This window comes from Engystomops pustulosus, chromosome 1, assembly GCF_040894005.1.
Source record: "Engystomops pustulosus chromosome 1, aEngPut4.maternal, whole genome shotgun sequence".
NCBI lineage: Eukaryota > Metazoa > Chordata > Amphibia > Anura > Leptodactylidae > Engystomops > Engystomops pustulosus.
The window spans coordinates 18,743,345-18,765,553 of NC_092411.1; the positions used below are offsets into that span (position 1 = coordinate 18,743,345).

At 44.4% G+C, this 22,209-nt stretch overlaps 1 protein-coding gene across 1 annotated transcript in view; it reads right to left on the reverse strand.

Annotated features, from left to right (window-relative positions):
* ADAMTS12 (ADAM metallopeptidase with thrombospondin type 1 motif 12) overlaps window positions 1-22,209 on the reverse strand; it is a 348,163-nt gene that overhangs the window by 320,229 nt on the left and 5,725 nt on the right. Inside the window, exon 2 of the mRNA XM_072134459.1 lies at window positions 14,272-14,621. Within this exon, the coding sequence (XP_071990560.1) occupies window positions 14,272-14,621 (350 nt within the window). The remainder of the gene's footprint in view (window positions 1-14,271; window positions 14,622-22,209) is intronic.

Here is a 22,209-nt window from a genome sequence, read left to right on the forward strand (position 1 = left end):
AGTAGCATCTCCTGTTCTATAGCACCTAGAAACACGATGCTGGTGTCATATTAAGAAATAAGAATCCAATAAGGCTTGTTGTGAGCTACAGAACAGACGATACAGGCAGTTAAAAAATGTGTGAGTTAGATATTTATCTACAGCGCAAATTTCCAACCATGTCTTCAACTGTCTGTATCTCTGGTTCTTTAAATCACAGAACCACAGGCCTGATGTAATCTCAAAGATTGGATTCTTTTCTGTAATATGACACCAGCAGCATGACTGAAAGACTGAAGAACTGACATCATTTCACATTTGGGTTTGGCGATGCGACCTGGACATGTAGCCGGATTAGTGGGCGAACAGCCAATCCGGCAAAATATAGCCCCTAGCAAATAGCCACGGCTATGATTTGACAGGGAGCTGTGCGGCCGAACCTGAAATGCAAATGGCTAAATATGACTCTTTTTGGCTCATTTGCACATGAAATTGGAGAATATTTTTTAAATATAAGTAAATGAGTGAGATTTCATATAAAAAGGAACTCTAGAAAGTACACTTCATACAGGAGACTAGTCATTTCATGGGGTAAAATCTGGGGGCATGTTCCCTTTAAGGCACCTTCCCCCACAAGCAGGTGCCTGAGCACTGTAGCTCCTTACATTCCTTGTTCCTTGTAAAGTCACCTGGTCTCCCATTTTCCAGTTCCTGTGTTCTTGGACCTGGTGTTACTATACGGTTCTGTCTCTGCTGTCTGCACTGAGCTGTGTCTCATACCTTGTGCTTTACCGGACCTTCACCTGCCCTGACCTCATCCTGTCTTTGACTGTTCCTTCCGTGACCCTCTTGTGCTTCACAACGGTATCTCCTGACCCAACTGCCACCAGTATCAAGACTACTCAAAGGCTATTTTCACACTGCTGTATGGGGGACGTATACACGGCAGACGTATATACGGCGTATATACGTAACCCATAGCCACACTTGTGCGCCACCGTACCGTTCCGTACCCAGGAAAAAGATAGGACTTGTCCTATCTTTCCACAGAATATGGCGCCATGCGCTCACCCCCTCAGCAGCACTCACCCCCTCCTCCTCTCCCTGGTGCCGCCATGTGCCCGCCGTGCTACGGTACGGCAGGCACATGTTAGTGTGAATATAGCCTAAGATGTAGTGGTTTTCTGATTTTGTAGTGACAAGTGACATACAACTCCCCTGGGATGAATCCGAGTCAATCCGGTCCAGTGATGCTGCGGGTCCCACTGCTACCTTATATACTGTAGGTAGCTCTACTATAGGTATTGCTTTAAGACCCAGGAGCTTCTGCGTTCCTCCTCTGATTGACCGCTCCTTAAATATAAGACTATAAGTCTCTGACTGGCTGGTTAGGGTACGGGGGCGAGTCATTTGTGTCTTTTCCATTAAACTTTTTTGTATCTGTAATAACATACATTATCTGGAGTTATATTGAAATCTGGCAGATTCTGACCCACTGTGCCTGTTCTGATCCACCTCCATGGCCGCGGCGGGAAGGTGACGTCCCCCGCCTCCGCCCACCTCTCTGCGTAACATTAATTTTATGTTGTCATTTTAAGATTTAATGAGTTTTGTTTCCTCTCTATTATTTATTTTTTCATTATGATTATTTTTTTTCCTCTTTGGTTTATAGAAAGCGGAGATTTGACAGTAAAATTACATAGTTACCGCGATTCGCAGGGAGACGACGTGTGAATGGAACATTCCCTCCAGATATTCTCCGGCACCTTAGACATCGCTTCATTTTACGCGCTGAATTCTTCTGAAGTGACTGGATATTCCGGGCAGTTCTTCTGCTTCCAGCGACAGATTGACCTACCGCTCCTTGATGTGTCTGGCGCTGGCGGTCTACGTGTCAGATACGCTTTACCCCTTCTCCAGATTTCCTTTAAAGTATTCCGCTTTCTTTCAAATGGAAATTAATTGCAGGAGAAATTCTAGCGCCGTCTACAAAGGCCGAGAACGAGAAGAGTGGACAACCCCCTGATCCAAGGACTAGCACCGCAACAATATAACTCTTTATATACAATGTTGTAGCAGATCTTATGCCTTAAAGGGGTTTGACCATGAAAGAAAGTTCTCAAATTTGAATCCCCGAGTGATGTTTACAGAATAAAGATAATTTTTAACCCCTTACTTTACAGTATTATTGCTGTTTAAGCTCCTTTCACTCAGTGATGGTCAGTGTGTCAAGAGTGTGGAGCGGGGACTCTCTAAGCAGAAACTTCATGATTCCTTTAGTGCTATAAGTTGGTGTGTGTTGACAATGTGCTTAGCTTATCAGGGTACAGGTTTAAATACACTTTTATTTACCTTGTGGACATTTTACTAGTATCTGACACATAGAAAAAGAGAGATGAGACAGATCAGAGATGAGAGATGATGAGATCCATGAGATGGATATAACACACAATGACACTCTCAGAGTGCTAACTCGCCTATAACACACACAGTCTGCTTTGCTCTATGCCTCTCTCCTGGATAAAGACCTTATCTGTCTGTAGCTTGTCTCTGCACGCTGCTTGCCGGCAGGAAGTGCCTGTGTCTGAGCTGGTCTTGTAATGCAGGAGGAAGGGGCAGGAGGCAGAGACCACTGCAGTGTGCAGAAAAGAGAAGCTATTCATGAGAAGAATCCGACCATACTCAGGGGTAACCAAAATTGTAAATACCAGGACTGATAGAGACAGGTTGGAATTATATCTGTGAAATGTTGTATTTTTGTTAACGACAGTGAATTAGAGAATGTGTTATTTTGTTATCCTTATTATATCTAAGAATCTTGTCTTCATGGGAAAACCCCTTTAAAGGGATCCTGTCAGCTCCCGGTTCACATATAAAGTATACTTATGGTGTTACGTCTTTGCCTGTATCGTCTTCTGTCCGCGGTATGCGGCTTAGAAGGCGTTGAGGTTGTTCAGTGTTCCTGTGTGTGAACTGGGACTGAGATTGCTGCAGGGTTGATTGTTGCACCACACCCGCTTCCCTGCAGTCTAGCAACAGTTAGCCTGCTGTGAATGACAGATCTCTCCTCCAGTCACCTTGAGGGGAGGTTCCCCAGTCACCTATATTACTTCCCAGCACAGGTTCCCCAGCGCTGGTAATACTCGTATTTTCAGCTCCCCAGTCCTTTCAGCGTTTCGTTCTTATATTGACTTCTCTGGCATTCTGACTTTGGCTTTCGTTACTTACCTCGGCTCTCGCTTTCTGATTCTGCTTATATATTGCTCTCTCGTTGTGACCCGGTTTACCTGACTTCGCTACCTGTGTGTATTGTTTGTTTGTCGTGTTCTTTGTCTGCACTGTGGCCTAGGAAGGGATCGTCTTCGTGGTTGTCCCGTATCAATAGGATACCGGAAGCAAGTAGGCAGGTGACAGCATTGGGGGGCTCAGACTTAGGGCTCACTGTCTGGTTTGTTGCCCCTGTATCCCCGAGCCATCATTACATTATTACCAGCCCTTTAAAATCCTTAGTTTGCTACGTCTTCCGGACCCGCCAGGATGAGCTCCGTCCCGGATCTTGTGCATCGCATGGAAGGCCTAGCAGGCATTGTGGCTGATCTGGCTAACCAGGTCCATGTTCTAACTCAGTTTAGAGCAGAGACCCCTGCCACGTCTCCTGCTGCTCCGCAACCTCCACTCCCCAGTATTAACAAGGTAAAAATGTTACTCCCGGATCGATTGTCAGGTGATAGAGAGAAATTTGAGACTTTCAGGGAATCCTGTTTGCTTTATTTTCGGGTTAACCCGTTATACTCCCAAACTCAAATGGTAGGGGTGGTTATTTCCTTACTCCAGGGGCATCCCCAGGCATGGGCCCTGAAACTACCTCCAGCCGCAGAGGAGTGGTCCTCTTTGGAACGCTTTTTTCAATCCTTGGGGGCCATATACTCAGAACCCGATCATGTTGGGCTTGCGGAGTCCAGTTTGCTGTCTCTTTCGCAGGGTACCCGCTCTGTGGAGGAATACTGCATGGAATTCCGCAAACACTGCGTAACCTTGAACTGGTGTGAACCGTCCCTGAAAGCCCTCTTCAGAAAAGGCCTGTCAGAACCTGTAAAGGATGCCTGGATTGGTCATCCTGATCCAAACTCACTGGAGCAAACCATGGCCTTAGCAGTCCGCATTGATCGTCGCCTACGGGACAGACGAAAAGATAGAGTAGATGCGAGTCACTCCTCCGGGTCACCTTTACTTTCTCCTAAAAACTCTGTCTCTCCTATATCTGAACAAGAACCTATGCAGTTGGGCACGGCGAGAGCCAAAACCCGGAAAGAGCATCGCCAGAAGAATCGTCTTTGCTTTTACTGCGGTGAATCTGGACACTTCCTGAGAGGCTGCCCTACCAGACCCAGGCCACAGGCGGAAAACTTCAGCGCCTGAGTGGTAATCGGGAGGGTCACTCAGGCGCACAGGTATCTTCCGACTCTGTATCTAAAATTTTGTTGCCAGTGTCTCTGTTTGCTAAAGATAAGTCTATATCTGGACAAGCTATGGTTGATTCTGGATCCGTTGCTAATTTTATTGACTCTGCTTTTGTTTCAGCCCTAGGGCTGGAGTTGGTTAACCAGAATCCTCCTGTCCTGGTTGTGGGGGCAGATTCTACCCCTTTAAGGGGGGGTAGAGTTTGTTTCAGAACTCCACAGATAACCATGCAGGTTGGTGCTATCCACACCGAACGGGTAGTGTTTTTTGTTTTAAAAAACTTGTCCGCTGATGTTATTTTGGGGTTTCCATGGTTATCTGTACACAATCCTGTATTTAATTGGACCACTGGAGAACTGGTTAAATGGGATCCGCTGTGTTCCTCCCATTGTAATACGCTGTTCCTATCTGAATGTCAGTCAGAGGAAGAAATTCTGCCTGAATTTATCTCTGATGTTTTTGATAAAAAGACTGCCGAGTCCCTGCCTCCACATAGGCCTTATGACTGTGGGATCGATCTCATTCCCGGGTCTAAATATCCCAAGGGAAGGATTTTTAATTTGTCTTCCCCAGAACGAGAGGCTATGCGAGAGTATATACAAGAGAGCCTTCAAAAGGGTCATATACGATCCTCGAATTCCCCTATGGGGGCTGGTTTTTTCTTTGTTGGGAAAAAAGATGGTGGACTTAGACCCTGTATTGATTACCGTGAACTGAATAACATCACTGTCAAAAACCAATACCCACTTCCTCTTATCCCTGATTTGCTTAACCAGGTGGTGGGTGCCCGCTGGTTCTCCAAAATTGACCTCCGTGGGGCCTACAACCTGATTCGCATCAAAAGGGGGGACGAGTGGAAAACTGCTTTTAATACCCCCGAGGGACACTTTGAATATTGTGTGATGCCCTTCGGGTTGTGTAATGCACCAGCAGTATTTCAAGAATTTGTGAATATTTTTCGTGATATCCTGGGTCAATATGTGGTAGTCTATCTGGATGATATTCTGATTTTTTCCCCTGACTGGTCAACCCATATCCGACAGATCAGGGATGTTCTCTCTAGATTACGTAAGAATTCCTTATGTGCTAAGTTGTCTAAATGTCTGTTTGGGGTCCAAAAGATTACTTTTTTGGGTTATATCATCACCCCTAAATCTTTTTGTATGGATCCACTCAAGGTCACGGCTATCGAGAAATGGGAACATCCCAACACTCTTAAAGCCCTTCAGCGGTTTTTTAGGGTTTGCCAACTATTACCGCAAATTTATTAAGAATTTTTCTGTTGTGGCTAAGCCGTTGACGGAGCTCACTAAAAAGGGTGCTGATCTGACCAATTGGACTCCAGAGGCGGAGCAAGCATTTGCACAGCTTAAAAGATGTTTTGTAACCGCGCCAGTTTTGACTCAACCTGATTTGAATCACCCTTTTGTAGTTGAAGTTGATGCATCCGAAGTAGGGGTGGGAGCAGTGTTATCTCAGGGATCAAAGTCTCTCACTAACCTAAAACTTGTAGCGTTCTTCTCCAGGAAGTTCTCTTCTGCCGAACATAATTATGATGTGGGTAACAGAGAGCTTTTGGCCATAAAATGGGCATTCGAGGAATGGAGACACTTCCTAGAAGGAGCTAAACATCCCATAACTGTGATTACTGACCATAAGAACCTGTTATACTTAGATAATGCTAAACGACTGTCCCCCAGACAAGCTCGCTGGGCACTCTTCTTTACTCGTTTTAATTTTGTTGTTACTTACCGTCCAGGCACTAAGAATATCAAAGCAGATGCTCTATCACGTAGCTTTGGTAACGACAATACCCCAGATGTTGTCCCAGATAAGATTCTATCGCCGGGTATTGTGTTATCTGCTATTGACCATGACCTCGCCACCGCTATCTCGTAAATTGTTTGTGCCACATAATCTTCGTCTCCGGGTCTTGGAGGAGATCCATTGTTCTGTGCTCGCCGGACATCCTGGTATTGCCGGCACTAAGTATCTCTTAGAAAGGTTGTACTGGTGGCCCTCGTGGTCACGTGACGTTCAGGAGTTCGTAGCAGCATGTGATATATGTGCCAGGTCTAAGGTGCCCAGAAGAGTACCAGAGGGACTTCTCCAACCTCTCCCTCTGCCTAAAAAACCCTGGACTCATATCTCCATGGACTTTATAACTGACTTACCTGTCTCTCAAGGGAAAACTGTCATTTGGGTGGTTTGTGACCGATTCTCGAAAATGTGTCATTTAGTACCCCTCAGGAAATTACCCAGTGCTAAATTATTGGCCTCATTGTTCATAAACAATATTTTGCGTCTTCATGGTATACCAGAAAATATTGTCTCTGATCGGGGGGTACAGTTTGTCTCTAAATTCTGGAGAGAATTTTGTGGTCAATTGGGAATCTCTCTTTCGTTTTCTTCCGCTTTCCATCCTGAGACTAATGGGCAGACGGAGAGACTCAACCAATCGCTTGAACAGTTTTTAAGATGCTTTATTTCCGATAACCAGGAGAAATGGAGATCCTTCCTCCCGCTCGCCGAATTTGCCTTAAACAACAGGGTTAGTACCTCATCTAAAATGTCGCCGTTCTTTTGTAATTACGGGTTCAACCCAAAGTTTTCGTCCTGCCAAGACATTGAGTCTGTTAACCCTTCCGCTGAAGCAACGTTCCAAAGGCTGAGCTCAGTCTGGGCACGGGTTCTGTCGAACCTGGTGAAAGCCCAAGATACCCAACGGCGTCAGGCTAATAAAAAACGATCTCCCGGTCCTGAATATAATGTGGGGGAACGAGTGTGGCTATCTACAAGAAATTTGCGTCTGAGTGCCATCTGGGAAATTTGCTCCTCGATTTATTGGGCCATACACGATTAACGAAATTATTAATCCCGTCTCTTTTAGGTTACAATTACCTAGCTCTCTTCGCATTCATAATGTTTTTCACAAATCTCTTCTGAAAAAATATATCCCTCCCGTGTTACCCGTAACTAAACCACCAGCTCCTGTGGTGGTCCAAGGTGAACTAGAGTTTGAGGTAGAAAAGATTTTGGATTCCCGCAGGGTACAAAACTCTGTCCAATATCTGGTCCATTGGAAGGGTTATGGCCCGGAACATCGTACCTGGGTCTCTGGTAAAGATCTCCATGCTCCACGTCTCCTCAACATATACCACCGCCAAAATCCTTCTAAACCAGGTGGGAATAGTGAGGGTCCAGTGGCCCCTCATAAAAGGGGGGGTACTGTTACGTCTTTGCCTGTATCGTCTTCTGTCCGCGGTATGCGGCTTAGAAGGCGTTGAGGTTGTTCAGTGTTCCTGTGTGTGAACTGGGACTGAGATTGCTGCAGGGTTGATTGTTGCACCACACCCGCTTCCCTGCAGTCTAGCAACAGTTAACCTGCTGTGAATGACAGATCTCTCCTCCAGTCACCTTGAGGGGAGGTTCCCCAGTCACCTATATCACTTCCCAGCACAGGTTCCCCAGCGCTGGTAATACTCGTATTTTCAGCTCCCCAGTCCTTTCAGCGTTTCGTTCTTATATTGACTTCTCTGGCATTCTGACTTTGGCTTTCGTTACTTACCTCGGCTTTCGCTTTCTGATTCTGCTTATATATTGCTCTCTCCGTTGTGACCCGGTTTACCTGACTTCGCTACCTGTGTGTATTGTTTGTTTGTCTTGTTCTTTGTCTGCACTGTGGCCTAGGAAGGGATCGTCTTCGTGGTTGTCCCGTATCAATAGGATACCGGAGGCAAGTAGGCAGGTGACAGCATTGGGGGGCTCAGACTTAGGGCTCACTGTCTGGTTTGTTCCCCCTGTATCCCCGAGCCATCATTACATATGGCCTTTTAGGGGAAATGTCCTGCATTATAAGCATGTTATTCTGCGGGAAAATATCCTGGATGCAGCAAAATCTTAATTTTCACTACTACAAATGAATAGGGATGGCGCAACCATTCAGATTAAGGTTCGGTCAAACTTCAAACAAAAGTTTGGTGCTGGTACCCCAACCTCAACACCCACTGGTTCAGGCAGCAATCATTGATTTTAACACCCACCAGCACTGATCCCAGGTGTTATACTTGTACACACACTCTCTTTAGAGAGAGCTGAGCAGGTAAATAATGAGAACAATGGCACTTAAAGGGGAAACCCAAACTTAAAGGCCCTATGAGCTTGCTGGGCTCCTCTTTAGTTTGTTGATTTAATACTGTGCACGTACTAGTATAGCAGAGCTGCAGTTTTCATACCCCGTGAACTTTTACAGTCCTGGAATAAAACCTAATTTGGTAACGTAGTGTAAATCGAAAAAGAAACTGTGTAAGATATTATCAGAGCGAATTTCTCTTTCTACACTTATCGTCTCCTCTGCTTGGCTCATAATCTGATTTTAACTGCTGGATTCTGTCTTGCTAGGAAGATGGACAGAAGGTTACTGAGCTGTAAGATTACATAGAAGTCTATGGTGAGTGGAGGGGGAACAGTAGCTTGCAGCAGCTCGGTCTCCACCCATGCTAATTATAATTTACATAATTGCCAGAATCGGGGGTTATTCCTCTTATACACTGTAATCTGATTGCTGGGAAGTTTCTTAAAGGTGAGGTTCGCTTTAAGAGCATTGGTCCTGTTCCGGCAGCTCGTGTTAATATTAAGGGTTCAGCCTCTCACTGATTTATTTCTCTTCTGGAAAACAATAAGTGTCTAATCACCTTGCGAGACAAACAATCGATCCTCCCAGATGTCGCCCGCACTTCATCTCGCTGATCTACTTCTCCTATAATAGACTTTATTACAGGTTTCACTTATCAGACGCCGCGATGATGAGAATATAAAAGGCCGCGGCAGCGATCGCTTCAGAGAATGAACTGTAATAATATTGAGGATCGGGACTAAAATTACATCATAATTGTCCGCGGCCGCTATCAAAGCTTTATACATATCTCTATCCAATTATTGCGAACAATCTATTCTCACCTTCACCAAACTGAGTATCAGAGAGGAGAGCGCCCCCCCCCCCCTCCTCCAAAATTATAGTCATCCCCTGCCTCTGAATGTTCTCCCTTTTGCTGACTATAGGGAGTCTCCCTATTAAAGGGAACTTAACAGCAGTTTCGACTCTATAAAGCTGCAGCCAGTGTTAGGTATTGTCCCTGGAGAGATGTGTAATCAGACCTTTGTGTATGTTGTTGTTAGTAGCAGCAGGACTGTGAAATATGGATTCCAGGATTGTACCTTCTGTGGGGAGTGTCCTCGCACTGCTGTTGTCTGTGCTCTCTGCAGCCAGTGTTAGGCTGCATTCAGATGAACGTATGGGGCTGCAAATCTGCGGCAGGATATACATCCCCCATTGTCGTCTATGGCGCCCGGGCGTTCGTGTGAATGAAGCCTTAGATATTGTACATAGAGAGATGTGCAATCATACTTTTGTTTAAATGGTTAGTAGCAGCAGGACTGTGAAATATTGATATATAGTGCATATAGTGCACTAGGAGTGGGCAGTCAATATTGGGTATTGTTCCTGGAAGGATGTGTAGACATACCTGTGTATATCTTGTTAGTAGCAGTAATACTCTTAGTAGCTACAAGCCTGTGTTTATATTCCAGAATTGTGATACAAGTGTTTATATCCCAGGATTGTAATTTCTCCAAGTGTTCTGGGGGTATGTCCTCACACTGCTGTGCTCTGAAGGCAGTGTAAGGCATTGTGCCTGGAGAGCTGCGTAATCATACTTTTTTGTATGTTGCTAGTAGTAGCAAGACGGTGACACAAAGATTTATATTCCAGGATTGTAGCTTCTTCAAGTGTACTCAGGGCATGTCCTCACACTGCTGTGCTCTCTGCAGCCGGTGTTAAGTATTATCCCTGGAGACTTGTGTAATCATACCTATGTGTGCACTGTTAGTAGCAGCAGGAGAGTAAAACATGGATTTACACTCCAGGATTGTAGCTTCTTCAAGTGCACTACGGGGGTCCTCACACTGCTGTGTTCTGTGCAGCTGGTTATCAGACCTTTGTGTATGATGTAAGTATCAGCAGCAGGACTGTGATACATGGATTTATATTCCATGATTGTAGCTTATACAAGTGCATCTGGGGATCTGCATCTGTTGTACGTTATGTAGCCAGTGTTAGGCATTGTCCCTGGAGAGATGTCTAATCATACCTTGGCATGTATTGTTAGTAGCAGCAGGACTGTAATATAAGGATTTATCTACAGTATTGTAGCTTCTCCAAATGCACTGTGGGCGTGTCCTCACACCGCTGTACTCTGTGCTCTCTGCTGCCAGTGTTTAGTCCCTGGAGTGATGTATAATAATACCTATGTGCATGTTGTTAATAACAGCAGGACTGTGATACATGAAGCTTCTCCAAATACACTGGGGGGGCAATGTCTGTCCAATATCAGACAAACTCTTTGCAGATGTTGATCTGGGTCTTCTACAAAGAGTTTGTATGTTCTCTCCATGTTTGCATGGGTTTCCTCCGGGTCCTCCGGTTTCCTCCCACACTCCAAAACATACTAGTAGGTTGATTAGATTGTGAGCCCCGTTGGGGACAGGGACTGATTTGGCAAACTCTGTGCAGCGCTGCGGAATCTGTGTGCGCTATATAAATAAAGGAATTATTATTATTATTAATTAATTAATTAATCTCAGCCTGAGTTTCCTTTAACCCACCATAGAAAATAATAATGGGGGTACAGCTCCTGTAAGGACCAAGTAAAATAATCCTTAGTAACCCCTAAATTGGGCTTTATTTGGCAGGATATTAGTTATTATGTTAGAGCTTAGGCCTATGTATCCTATGATTCCACAGTGGGCCCTTCCCACCCTGATCCCACCAGTTGGACTCCCACTAATCAGACCCTTACCATAGAGAGGGAATAAATGTTTTTATGTGTTTGTGAGAATAGATGGGTTTCGAGGGGCTAGGCCTTGTGTTAAAGGGGATGTTTGTGACAAGGACAACCCCTTTAATAAATCCATTTGTCCAAAAAACAATCCAAGACCGTCTTAGGATGGATAGCACTCCACTGCGTCAGGGATGGAGCGATGCCTACCCCTCACATGTGATATCCTGGCAGCGAGTGCACACGGTGCTTCCATATTCTGCAGAAATGAGAATATTTAATGCCGCTGAGAAAACAACAGCGCCCCCCCCCCTCCCGCCCCGCGTCTGCATGGCTGCTCCTATTCTTCCACAAAGGATAAAGCTCGACAAAGTCATCGTAAAAATGCCAAGCAAGCGGAGCGCCGCATTGTATAGAGGCAGCGGCCAAATCCGCCAGCTGCTAAAGGTGGCGGCATTCACCGTCAGCAGACGACGTCTGGCGCCATTATACCGGGATATTCATTTCTAGGCGCAGCTGCTCCTCTACATATTGTAAGTCAGACAGAAAATATGAACTATGCAGCAACACGACAGATACAAAGAGACAGAACCACATTTAAAGGGGTTTTCCATTTTTAAGTAAATAAAACTTAATCCTTGTGCAAATTTGAAGATCTGAAACTATTATCTTCATCACTTTCAAGATCCTTTCTTGCTTTAAGTTCATAAGATTCCTCCTGTACACAGCGAGTCCTGCTCTCAGCTGAGAAGTGGAGACAATTGTATCCACTATAGACAATGCTCTGTGAGCTAAACAGCCTGGACTCAAGACTGAAACATTGAAACAAACCAGCAGGTGGATCTTTGTGTTTAGCTCACAGAGCATTGTCTAGACTGGATACAATTGTCTCCATTCAGAGGCAGTGACCCTGTAGCTAGTCCTGCTCTCAGGTGAGAAGTGGAGACATTTGTATCCAATCTAGATGGTCAATGCTCTGTGAGCTAAAACAGCCTGGCCTACAGACTGATACATTGTAACAAACCAGCAGAGAGATTTGTGCAGCTGCTGCTGATGAGTTTAGCTCACAGAGCATTGTCTAAACTGGATACAATTATCTCCATTCAGAAGCAGTGACCCTGTACATAGCTAGTCCTGCTCTCAGCTGAGAGGTGGAGACAATTGTATCCAGTCTGGACAATGCTCTGTGAGCTAAACAGCCTGGACTCCAGACTGATACATTGTAACAAACCAGCAGAGAGAACTGTGCAGCGGCTGCTGATGTGTTTAGCTCACAGAGCATTGTCTAGACTGGATACAATTGTCTCCACTGAGAGCAGGACTAGCTGTGTACAGGGTCACTGCCTGTGAATGGAGATAATTGTATCCAGTTTAGATAATGCTCTGTGAGCCAAACAGATCTGCAGCAGCTGCAAATATCTCTCTTCTGGTTTGTTACAATGTATCAGTCTGGAATCTGGACTGTTTATCTCACAGAGCATTGTCTACACTGCATACAATTGTCTCCATTCAGAGGTAGTAACCCTGTACATAGCTAGTCCTGCTCTCAGCTGAGAAGTGGAGACAATTGTATCCAGTCCAGACAATGCTCTGTGAGCTAAAAAGCCTGGACTCCAGACTGATACATTGTAACAAACAAGAAGGTAGAGCTTTGCAGTTATTTGTAATATTTTTAGCTCACAGAACATTGTCTACACTGGATACAATTGTCTCAATTCAGAGGGAGTAACTCGGTACATAGCTCTAAGCTGCTCTAAGCTTAAAACTGGAGGAATTCTATCCAGTCTAGACAATACTCTGTGAGCTAATCAGCCTGGATTACAGACTGATACATTGTAACAAACCAGCAGAAAGATCATTGCAGCTGCTGAAATTAAGTTATTTCCAGATAGGACAGAATAATGATAGACTCCAAATCACTGAATCACCAATTTACCCAGTCCTGAGCCGAGTGTCTCCATAATAACGGAGGAGGCTGGCAAATCCTATACTCATGTATCCCTTAAATAGTAATCATAATACCGCCATACTACGTCCGTATATTACCACCAGGGCCTGTGTGTTTTATGTCATTTTAAAGGGATACTACTTGTCATGCAGTGTCATAAGGAATGCAATGGAAAGCAGCAATCCAAATCCTAAAGGTCAATGCCTGAACCCTTATAACTCTCCTTACGTCTTTAAGGGGAAAAGTAACCCCCAAATATATCTCAACAAAGTCCTTTCATCCAAACCAGTGCTCTGCTCTGCACCGATGAAGGGCAATCACCCTAACACAGCGCGTGGTTAAATCTTCGCATTGTAAAGGGTCGGACATTGATTTATAAGATGTTACCTTACAATAGGCGTCATATCCGGGGGACATTATCGGACGGAACATTGTGAAGGATTCAAAACATTGGGGCTTATTTACTACATTTTCGTTGGGTTTTCCCACCAATGGGGAGCGCACCGGGGATTATATAACACGCGATCGGATTGTGCTGCAATTGCGCCAGCGCCAGTTCATGCAACACAAATCGGGGGGGGGCATCAGATGATCCGCCGGATTCGGACTAAGCGCGGGATTTAACATTTAAATTTGTGTCGCAAGCCAAGGACTTACATGCACCGGGAAGAAGAAGGTGAACTCTGTCGGACCTGATCAGAGAAGCGACACATGCATTGGAGTCGGGAAACGCACCTCGGGGTGTCATTCTCTAGTAAGTCAAATTTTTTCGGGAGGGTGACAACTATAGAGCAAGCCACAATGACGGCCATTTTGGAAATGGGCATAAGAGGCCATGGGAAGTATGCAAATGAGCAGTATTTCCAAAAAAAAGAGGAAGTTAGTAGAAGCGTTTCTAACACCACCTAATAAAAAGTAGCAGTCCTATAAGTCAAAGTCTGACCCTTAAAACAGGCCTAGGAATACTGGTCACACAATTTTGCTAGAAATTGTTTAAATTTTTTGGGAAAAATTTGAACGTATAGATATGATGAGGAAGCGTCTTACCAGTCCATTGCAGGAGCTTAGAGCAGCATAGCCGGTCCCAATATCGGGTCCATGCACCGCACCGGTGAGATGACACGAGAGGCCGGATCGAGGGGTAATCCTTACTCCGCTCTGGTTTCCTGCTCGTCTTTCCAGAATATAATTATCAGACAGAAATCCTTCATTTACAGTCAAGTTGAAGTACAAATCCTTATCCCCCTGGCGGATCCGGTAGTGCACATTCTCAGGTCGCGCGGCCGCCCGCTTTCTTCGCTTGAGATTCTCGTGATGGCTTAAAGTATAAGATAAGAAGTTTCCGGACTCGTCTACTTTCACTGGATCTACCAGTTCATAGTTTCTGATGAGATGATCTGAAACATCAGGAAAATTATAGAAATTACTATCTTGTTTGACAAATTAGAGGTAAAATAATGTCAAAGAAAAGTTGAGATAGAACCCATTGTAACCAATCAGAATTCAGCTTGCGTGTGTCAGAAAATGGGAGCAATGGTCTGATTGGTTGCACCCAATTTTACGCACAACTTTATTTTTTTTGTTAAAGGAAATCTGCCATTTGTTTTTATGCATTGTGAAACAAACATACCTTGAGAATGCTTTAGCAACATTGATGCAGAAACATATCTTGTTTCATCCCTGATCTGAGTGGTTTTGCTCAAAAAACAATTATAAAATTCAAGACATTGGGAAAGCTTGGTGCAGGGTCGCTGTCGTACATAAACTGTCCTTCCTGAACTGTCCAGACAGGACTAATCAACCTGGGTTGGATGACTGAGACAAGGCAGCTGGGGGATGGTGGAGCGATTGATTACTTCTGCCTGTCAACAGAGGAGGCAGCACCTCATTATCATAATTTTATTATTGTTTTTTCAGCAAAACCACTCAGTGGTTTCTGCATCAGTGTAGCTACAGCATTCTCAAGGTATGTTTGGTTCATAACGCATAAAAACAAATGGTAGATGTCCTTTAAAGGGCACCTACCACCCCGATTCTACCTATAAAGGTAGAAGGGGTGGTAGGTAGATGGATGGGACGTGAGGATAGCCCTTTTTTGGGCTAATCCTCACGTCCCGGGTGTTTTTTACAAAACTTTATTACATGTATAAGCAAATTTTTTTATGCGGCTACTGGGTCGTGGAGTAGCCGGACCTGGGGCTACAAGTCGCGGCTACTCCACGCCCCAGTAGCCGCGTTACTCCGCCTACCAGGGAATCTTCGGCGCGCAGCTCCTGGTAGCTGCGCGCCCTCGTCCGAGTCCCCCGGCTACTGTGCATGCGCAGTAGTTCCGGCCCCGGTGCCGCGGCCGCGCAGCTGAAGGCCTGCGTTCTGCGCATGCGCAGAACGCAGGGGACCCAGACGAGGATGCGCAGCTACCAGGAGCTGCGCGCCGAAGATTTCCTGGTAGGCGGAGTAATGCGGCTACTGGGGCGTGGAGTAGCCGCGACTAGTAGCCTCATGTCCGGCTACTCCACGCCCCAGTAGCCGCATAAAATGTAATAAAGTTTTGTAAAAGACACCCGGGACGTGAGGATTAGCCCAAAAAGGGGCTATCCTCACGTCCCATCCATCCACCTACCACCCCTTCTACCTTTATAGGTAGAATCGGGGTGGTAGGTTCCCTTTAAGTTGCACTGTAGCTGGTTGCTATGGACAACAAGAACAGTTTTACAAATAAATTTTTAGGTCCGAGTTGCAAATTTTGATACATGTATTTACCTAAAATATGTTAAATATGTAAATATTTACCTGAAACAAATACAGATCCCAGACCAGACCTCCTATATAAAAAAAAACACCCCTTTATCTGATGATAGTAGTTTTAAGGTCTGTAGTATGACATCTATAGGACCCCAATGTTCTTCTTTGTACCGCTGATGCCAAATAATGGGAAGTATATTGCTGTTTCCGATTATTATAATGTCAAGGAAATCTACCATTTGATTTGATGCATTATGAAGCAAACATACCTTGAGAATGCTGTAGCTACACTGATGCAGGATCATATGTTGGTTAATCCCTGAGTTGAGGGGTTTTGCTGATAAAACAATTATAACATTCAGGACCTTGGGAAAGCTGGGTCAGCATGGCTGCCTAGATCAACACATTACACACAGGAACTTGGAATTACAAATGGTGGTTAGTCAGGGATGACTAATCAAACTGAGCTGTATCACTCATACACAGCAGCTGGGGGATGGTGCAGCAATTCAATTTCAGGGAGAAAAGTGATTTCATCATCATCTCCTGCAGAGAAAAACTCTCCTGCTATGAGAAGCGTGGAAGCAAGTGCTGAAGGATCCATAGAAGGGGCAGGGCTTCATTATCATAATGTTATACCTGTTTTTTCAGTAAAACCACTCAGCTCAGGGATTAACCAAGATATGATCCTGCATCAGTGTAGCTAGAGCAGTCTCAAGGTATGTTTGCTTCATAATGCATCAAATAGTAGGTTTCCTTTCAGTATGAACATATTTTGTGTGAACTAATTTGTCCCTTTAAAGGGGTTCTCCAGTGACATAAAAGTTAGTCCCTATCCTAACTTGCTGATTGGTGGGGTCCCAATAATGGGACCCCCATGGATCACAAGAAAGGGGGTCTATTGTAGTACTAAGCATCTTTATGGCGCTAACGGAGATGGCTAAGGACTGAACTCGGTAATATCTGTCAGCGCCATAGACAGTATGACAGAGGTGCAACAGACTTTCGTTCTCATGATCCGTGGGGTCCTATCATGGAGACTCCCACCGATCAGCAAGTTAGCCCCTATCCTGTGCATAGGGGCTAAATTGTATGTCACTGGAGAACCCGTTTAGGGTTGGACTACATGCACTCTGACACTGACCCCTCCCCTCTCCATAGCAATCCATGGCAGAAAGATAGGACATGTCCGTATCGCTCCGTGCGGCCATTGGCGGTCTATGGGGGACTCTGCCCTAACTCTGTTTTCTTCTGGTCAATCTTGATGGATTTTGTCCTATTTTACAAGCCTCAGGTTTGTTATCATATTATTTTTCCTCTTACACAATGTCACATCGTTGCTCATCGCCAATTCTTATGCAATATCTTTTGGCTTATTTATGACATTTTACACTTCGAGCGGGGGAGGGGGTGGCGGGTATGGGGTGAACTTTTGAAGGTTTTAATAAACATCTGCAGTCCTTTATTCCAGTTTTAACTTCGACCCCTAAGACCGGCATCCACAAATATTTCTCTTCCTCAGCACGAAGCCTCAGATCGGAGTTCATTTTATGTGACTTTTTCACTTTGCAGTTTCTCCGGCAGCTGTGTATAAATGTGCGGTTAGCGGAGGTGAACTATTAATGCTGCAATCACACAGTCCTCACAACAATGTACGAGAACATTGAGGGGCATAACCTTATACAAATGTTTTCTAATAGCCTAGACGTATACAACGGGTTAAAGTACAACTATAAAGTATAAAAACTTTTGCCTAACTTTTGCACTAAGCAAAAATAAGCAATTCTCTATTTTACTCTTATAAGCTATCTGCAGGTTTAGCGGCTAGCAGAGGCTTTACCTTGTCCCCCCAGGCTAATCTCCATTCTCCATGCTTTGTGGCTACCATGGGAAACCATATAGGAGAGCTAGAGACAAGAGGAGGCTTAATGGGAGGGGCTGTAGGAGAGGAGTAAAAGAAAATAGGACCTTGGGTGATGTCACAAGCACGTGACTCATCACATGGTTCAGGTCGTACAATTACAAACATGCTGGATGAGCTGGACGTCAAAAGAGATGCCACAGCTTAGCTCCTCCCCCTCCCTGTACAATGACCTCTATATAGATAACACTGACCCATCATTACATCACTACTGACAATAGATGATGCAACAGCTTAGCTCCTCCCCCTCCCTGTACAATGACCTCTATATAGATAACACTGACCCATCATTACATCACTACTGACAATAGATGATGTCACAGCTTATCTCCTCCCCTTCCCTGTACAATGACCTCTATATAGATAACACTGACCAATCATTACATCACTACTGACAATAGATGATGTCACAGCTTATCTCCTCCCCTTCCCTGTACAATGACCTCTATATAGATAACACTGACCAATCATTACATCACTACTGACAATACATGATGTCACAGCTTATCTCCTCCTCCTCCCTGTACAATGTCCTCTATATAGATAACACTGACCCATCATTACATCACTACTGACAATAGATGATGTCACAGCTTATCTCCTCCCCCCCTGTACAATGACCTCTATATAGATAACACTGACCCATCATTACATCACTACTGACAATAGATGATGTCACAGCTTATCTCCTCCCCCTCCCTGTACAATGACCTCTATATAGATAACACTGACCCATCATTACATCACTACTGACAATAGATGATGTCACAGCATATCTCCTCCCCCTCCCTGTACAATGACCTCTATATAGATAACACTGATCCATCGTTACATCACTACTGACAATAGATGATGTCACAGCTTATCTCCTCCCCCTCCCTGTACAATGTCCTCTATATAGATAACACTGACCCAGCATTACATCACTACTGACAATAGATGATGTCACAGCTTATCTCCTCCCCTCCCTGTACAATGACCTCTAGATAGATAACCCTGACCCATCATTACATCACTACTGACAATAGATGATGTCACAGCTTATCTCCTCCCCCTCCCTGTACAATGATCTCTATATAGATAACGCTGACCCATCATTACATCACTACTGACAATAGATGATGTCACAGCTTATCTCCTCCCCCTCCCTGTACAATGACCTCTATATAGATAACACTGACCCATCATTACATCACTACTGACAATAGATGATGTCACAGCTTATCTCCTCCTCCTCCCTGTACAATGACCTCTATATAGATAACACTGACCCATCATTACATCACTACTGATAATAGATGATGTCACAGCTTATCCCCTCCCCCTCCCTGTACAATGATCTCTATATAGATAACACTGACCCATCATTACATCACTACTGACAATAGATGATGTCACAGCTTATCTCCTCCCCCTCCCTGTACAATGACCTCTATATACATAACACTGACCCATCATTACATCACTACTGACAATAGATGATGTCACAGCTTATCTCCTCCCCCTCCCTGTACAATGACCTCTATATAGATAACACTGCCCTATCATTACATCACTACTGACAATAGATGATGTCACAGCCTTTCTACTGCTATTTGCTTAGAGAATGACTAGGAAACTCTTCATAGACCTCAATTAATTGGCTCCAAATTATTACTAACTATGGTCATGAGGCCGCTCTGGTAAGATGGGCCACCCCCATAATCAGGGAGATAAAATAGAAAAAATCCATAATAACGATATAAAAATAGTATTAAAAAAAGTGCATACATTTCCTTTAAGGCCGATTTTGAAGCTAGAAAACCTTTGTAATATAAAGTAGAAATTTACTTTAAATCACAACAATATCTTTTATTTATGAGCAGTTTTTCCGGATGATATTTGCATCCCATGTACCGCAAGGTCACCCGGCCCCATACAATGTATCTGGAATGTGATTTATGTATGTTAATATCTCTTCATATTGTGATATGTATTATTTACCGTACATCATACGCAGAACCAGGGGAAAATCCAATAGCGAGGTCTCTGCTCTACAAGGGAAAGTCAGGAGCGATTTGACTGACATCTCTCTGCAGAGTCAAGTCAATTGTTACGGATAAATCAATAGTCGGAGGAGATGAGATTCCGCTGGTTTTATCCTCTCTATTACCTCTGTCTTTACTTTGTTCTATATTCTCACATGAGTGATTTATACAGAGGTGGAAGGGAAAGAAAAAGTGTATAAAACAGATGGGAGTCCAGATGGTTCTGCTCTGCGGACAGAGGCAGAACTCAAGGCTACATGGACCCAATGCACATGTGTCCAGGACTCCTACTATAAGGTGTTGGTCTCCTACTATAAGGTGTTGGTCTCTATGTATGGGGCCCCTAAGGCTCCAAGTGTAACCTCCTCCTCAGTACCACAGCTCATCCTAATTGTCACGGGTGCTCCCTTACCGGATTCCAGCGCGTGTCCCCATCCGCCAGGACTCGTACATTTAAAGGGGAAGCGCGGATTTAGATAAAGGCCTGCTTCTCCCAGCATTCCCAGCCAGATCTTTGTGCTATATGCCTAAGAGAAAGCTTGTATTGACCTCCCGTTGTACCTGTTCCCATTTTCGCTCTTCCGTTACCAGCCCTGACCTTCTGCTCCACCTCTGACCCTGATCCTTTGCTGCCTGTCTTGATCTCCTGCCTGTCTCCGACCACGAACTTGCCATTTGAATCTGTACCTCGCCTTGGTTGCCACCGTGGACAAGTCACACCTGTGGAGTGACCTGGTGGTACCACGCAGCAGCAAGTCCAACCCACTTTGTAGCGGGCTCTGGTGAAAGCCGGGTGCCACTTAGATTCAGGGCACAGGTGTCGGCTTGTATCATTGTCCGCTATGGTCGATGGGGTCTACGGCCCCTGAAGCCTGACACTAAAGATCTCCCTTTTCAAATGTTGAGGCTGCTGTAATCACAGGACTTCACTAAATGGAAAGATCATATTCCATAAACAGAGTTTAATTGTCTGCAAGGGCAGGATATTCAAGCTGATGATGCTTGACTTAAGCTCCAAAGAATTTTGGGGAAATTCTAATCGAACTAAATTGAATTGGTTTGAACATATGTTTCTCCAATTTTATTATTTTTTTATACATTTTTCTTCCCTCACCCATCCCCCCCTGACTCAGCTGACTTCCCCTTACCGACATGTAACGTAATAGTACGTCACATGTTGGCTGCCGCTGTATGGAGAAGGCTCACAGGCTGAGCCCTCGCCATACACGGTGTGTGTTTGCTGCATATTGCAGCAAACACCCACCAGTAACACCCTTGAAGTGCTAGCACCGATGGTGGGTGAGAACCCCTGATCACCGAAGACCCGAGGCTGTCTCAATTTAACGCATTCATTACAATGTCCGATTCGCACACTGTAATATATGATGTGGTATATCCCCATATAGTACCATACTGTAGTATGGCAGTATATGGTAGGATCAATCAGACAACCTAGGGTTAAAGTACCCTAGGGCGTCTGAAAAATTGTAAAAAATGTAAATTAAAAAACCTAAAAATTCATATCACCCCCCTTTCCCTTAACAGTAAAAATCATAACATGTTAGGTATCGCCGCATCCCAAAATGCCTGAACTATCAATATATAATAACGGTTATTCCCAGGGTTTAACCCCTAACGTAAGGTCTTATATAGACAGGTGTGAGCCTTTCCTAATCAGGTCCAATCAGTTTAATTAAACACAGCTGGACTCCAATGAAGGAGTAGAACCATCTCAAGGAGGATCAGAAGGAAATGGACAGCATTGGAGATACATACAATTGTCACAACGAAGGGTCTGAATACTTGTGACCATGTGATACATCAGTCATGTTTAATACATTAGCAAAAATATCTACATTTCTGTCTTTCTGTCAGAGGGCACATTAATGAGCAAAAGAAAAGAACTTTTTGGATCTTTCCAATTGGTTGCAATGAATCAAAGAGTGAAAAATGTACTTTCCATACCGGCTATAGTTCTGATAGTTCTGATAGTATGGTATCTGGGTCCTACCTGTCAGAGGATAACATAAGCTAAAGTGATGGATCTGCCAATATCTTTCCAGTCTGACCATGTATCCCTCCTGCTTAGCGTCATGACAGCTATCACCGGGGGTTAATCTCTGCTCAGTCTGTAGCGGAAAACTTCTCATTGATTTTATGTTACTCTCATGATATGATCATTGACATTTTATAGCAGAGTGATGGATAACACATAGACAAGTATTCACCTAGCAGCACAGTATACAATACACTGTAACAAAATCTCAGCGATCATATCAGTCCCCTGAAGTGCCC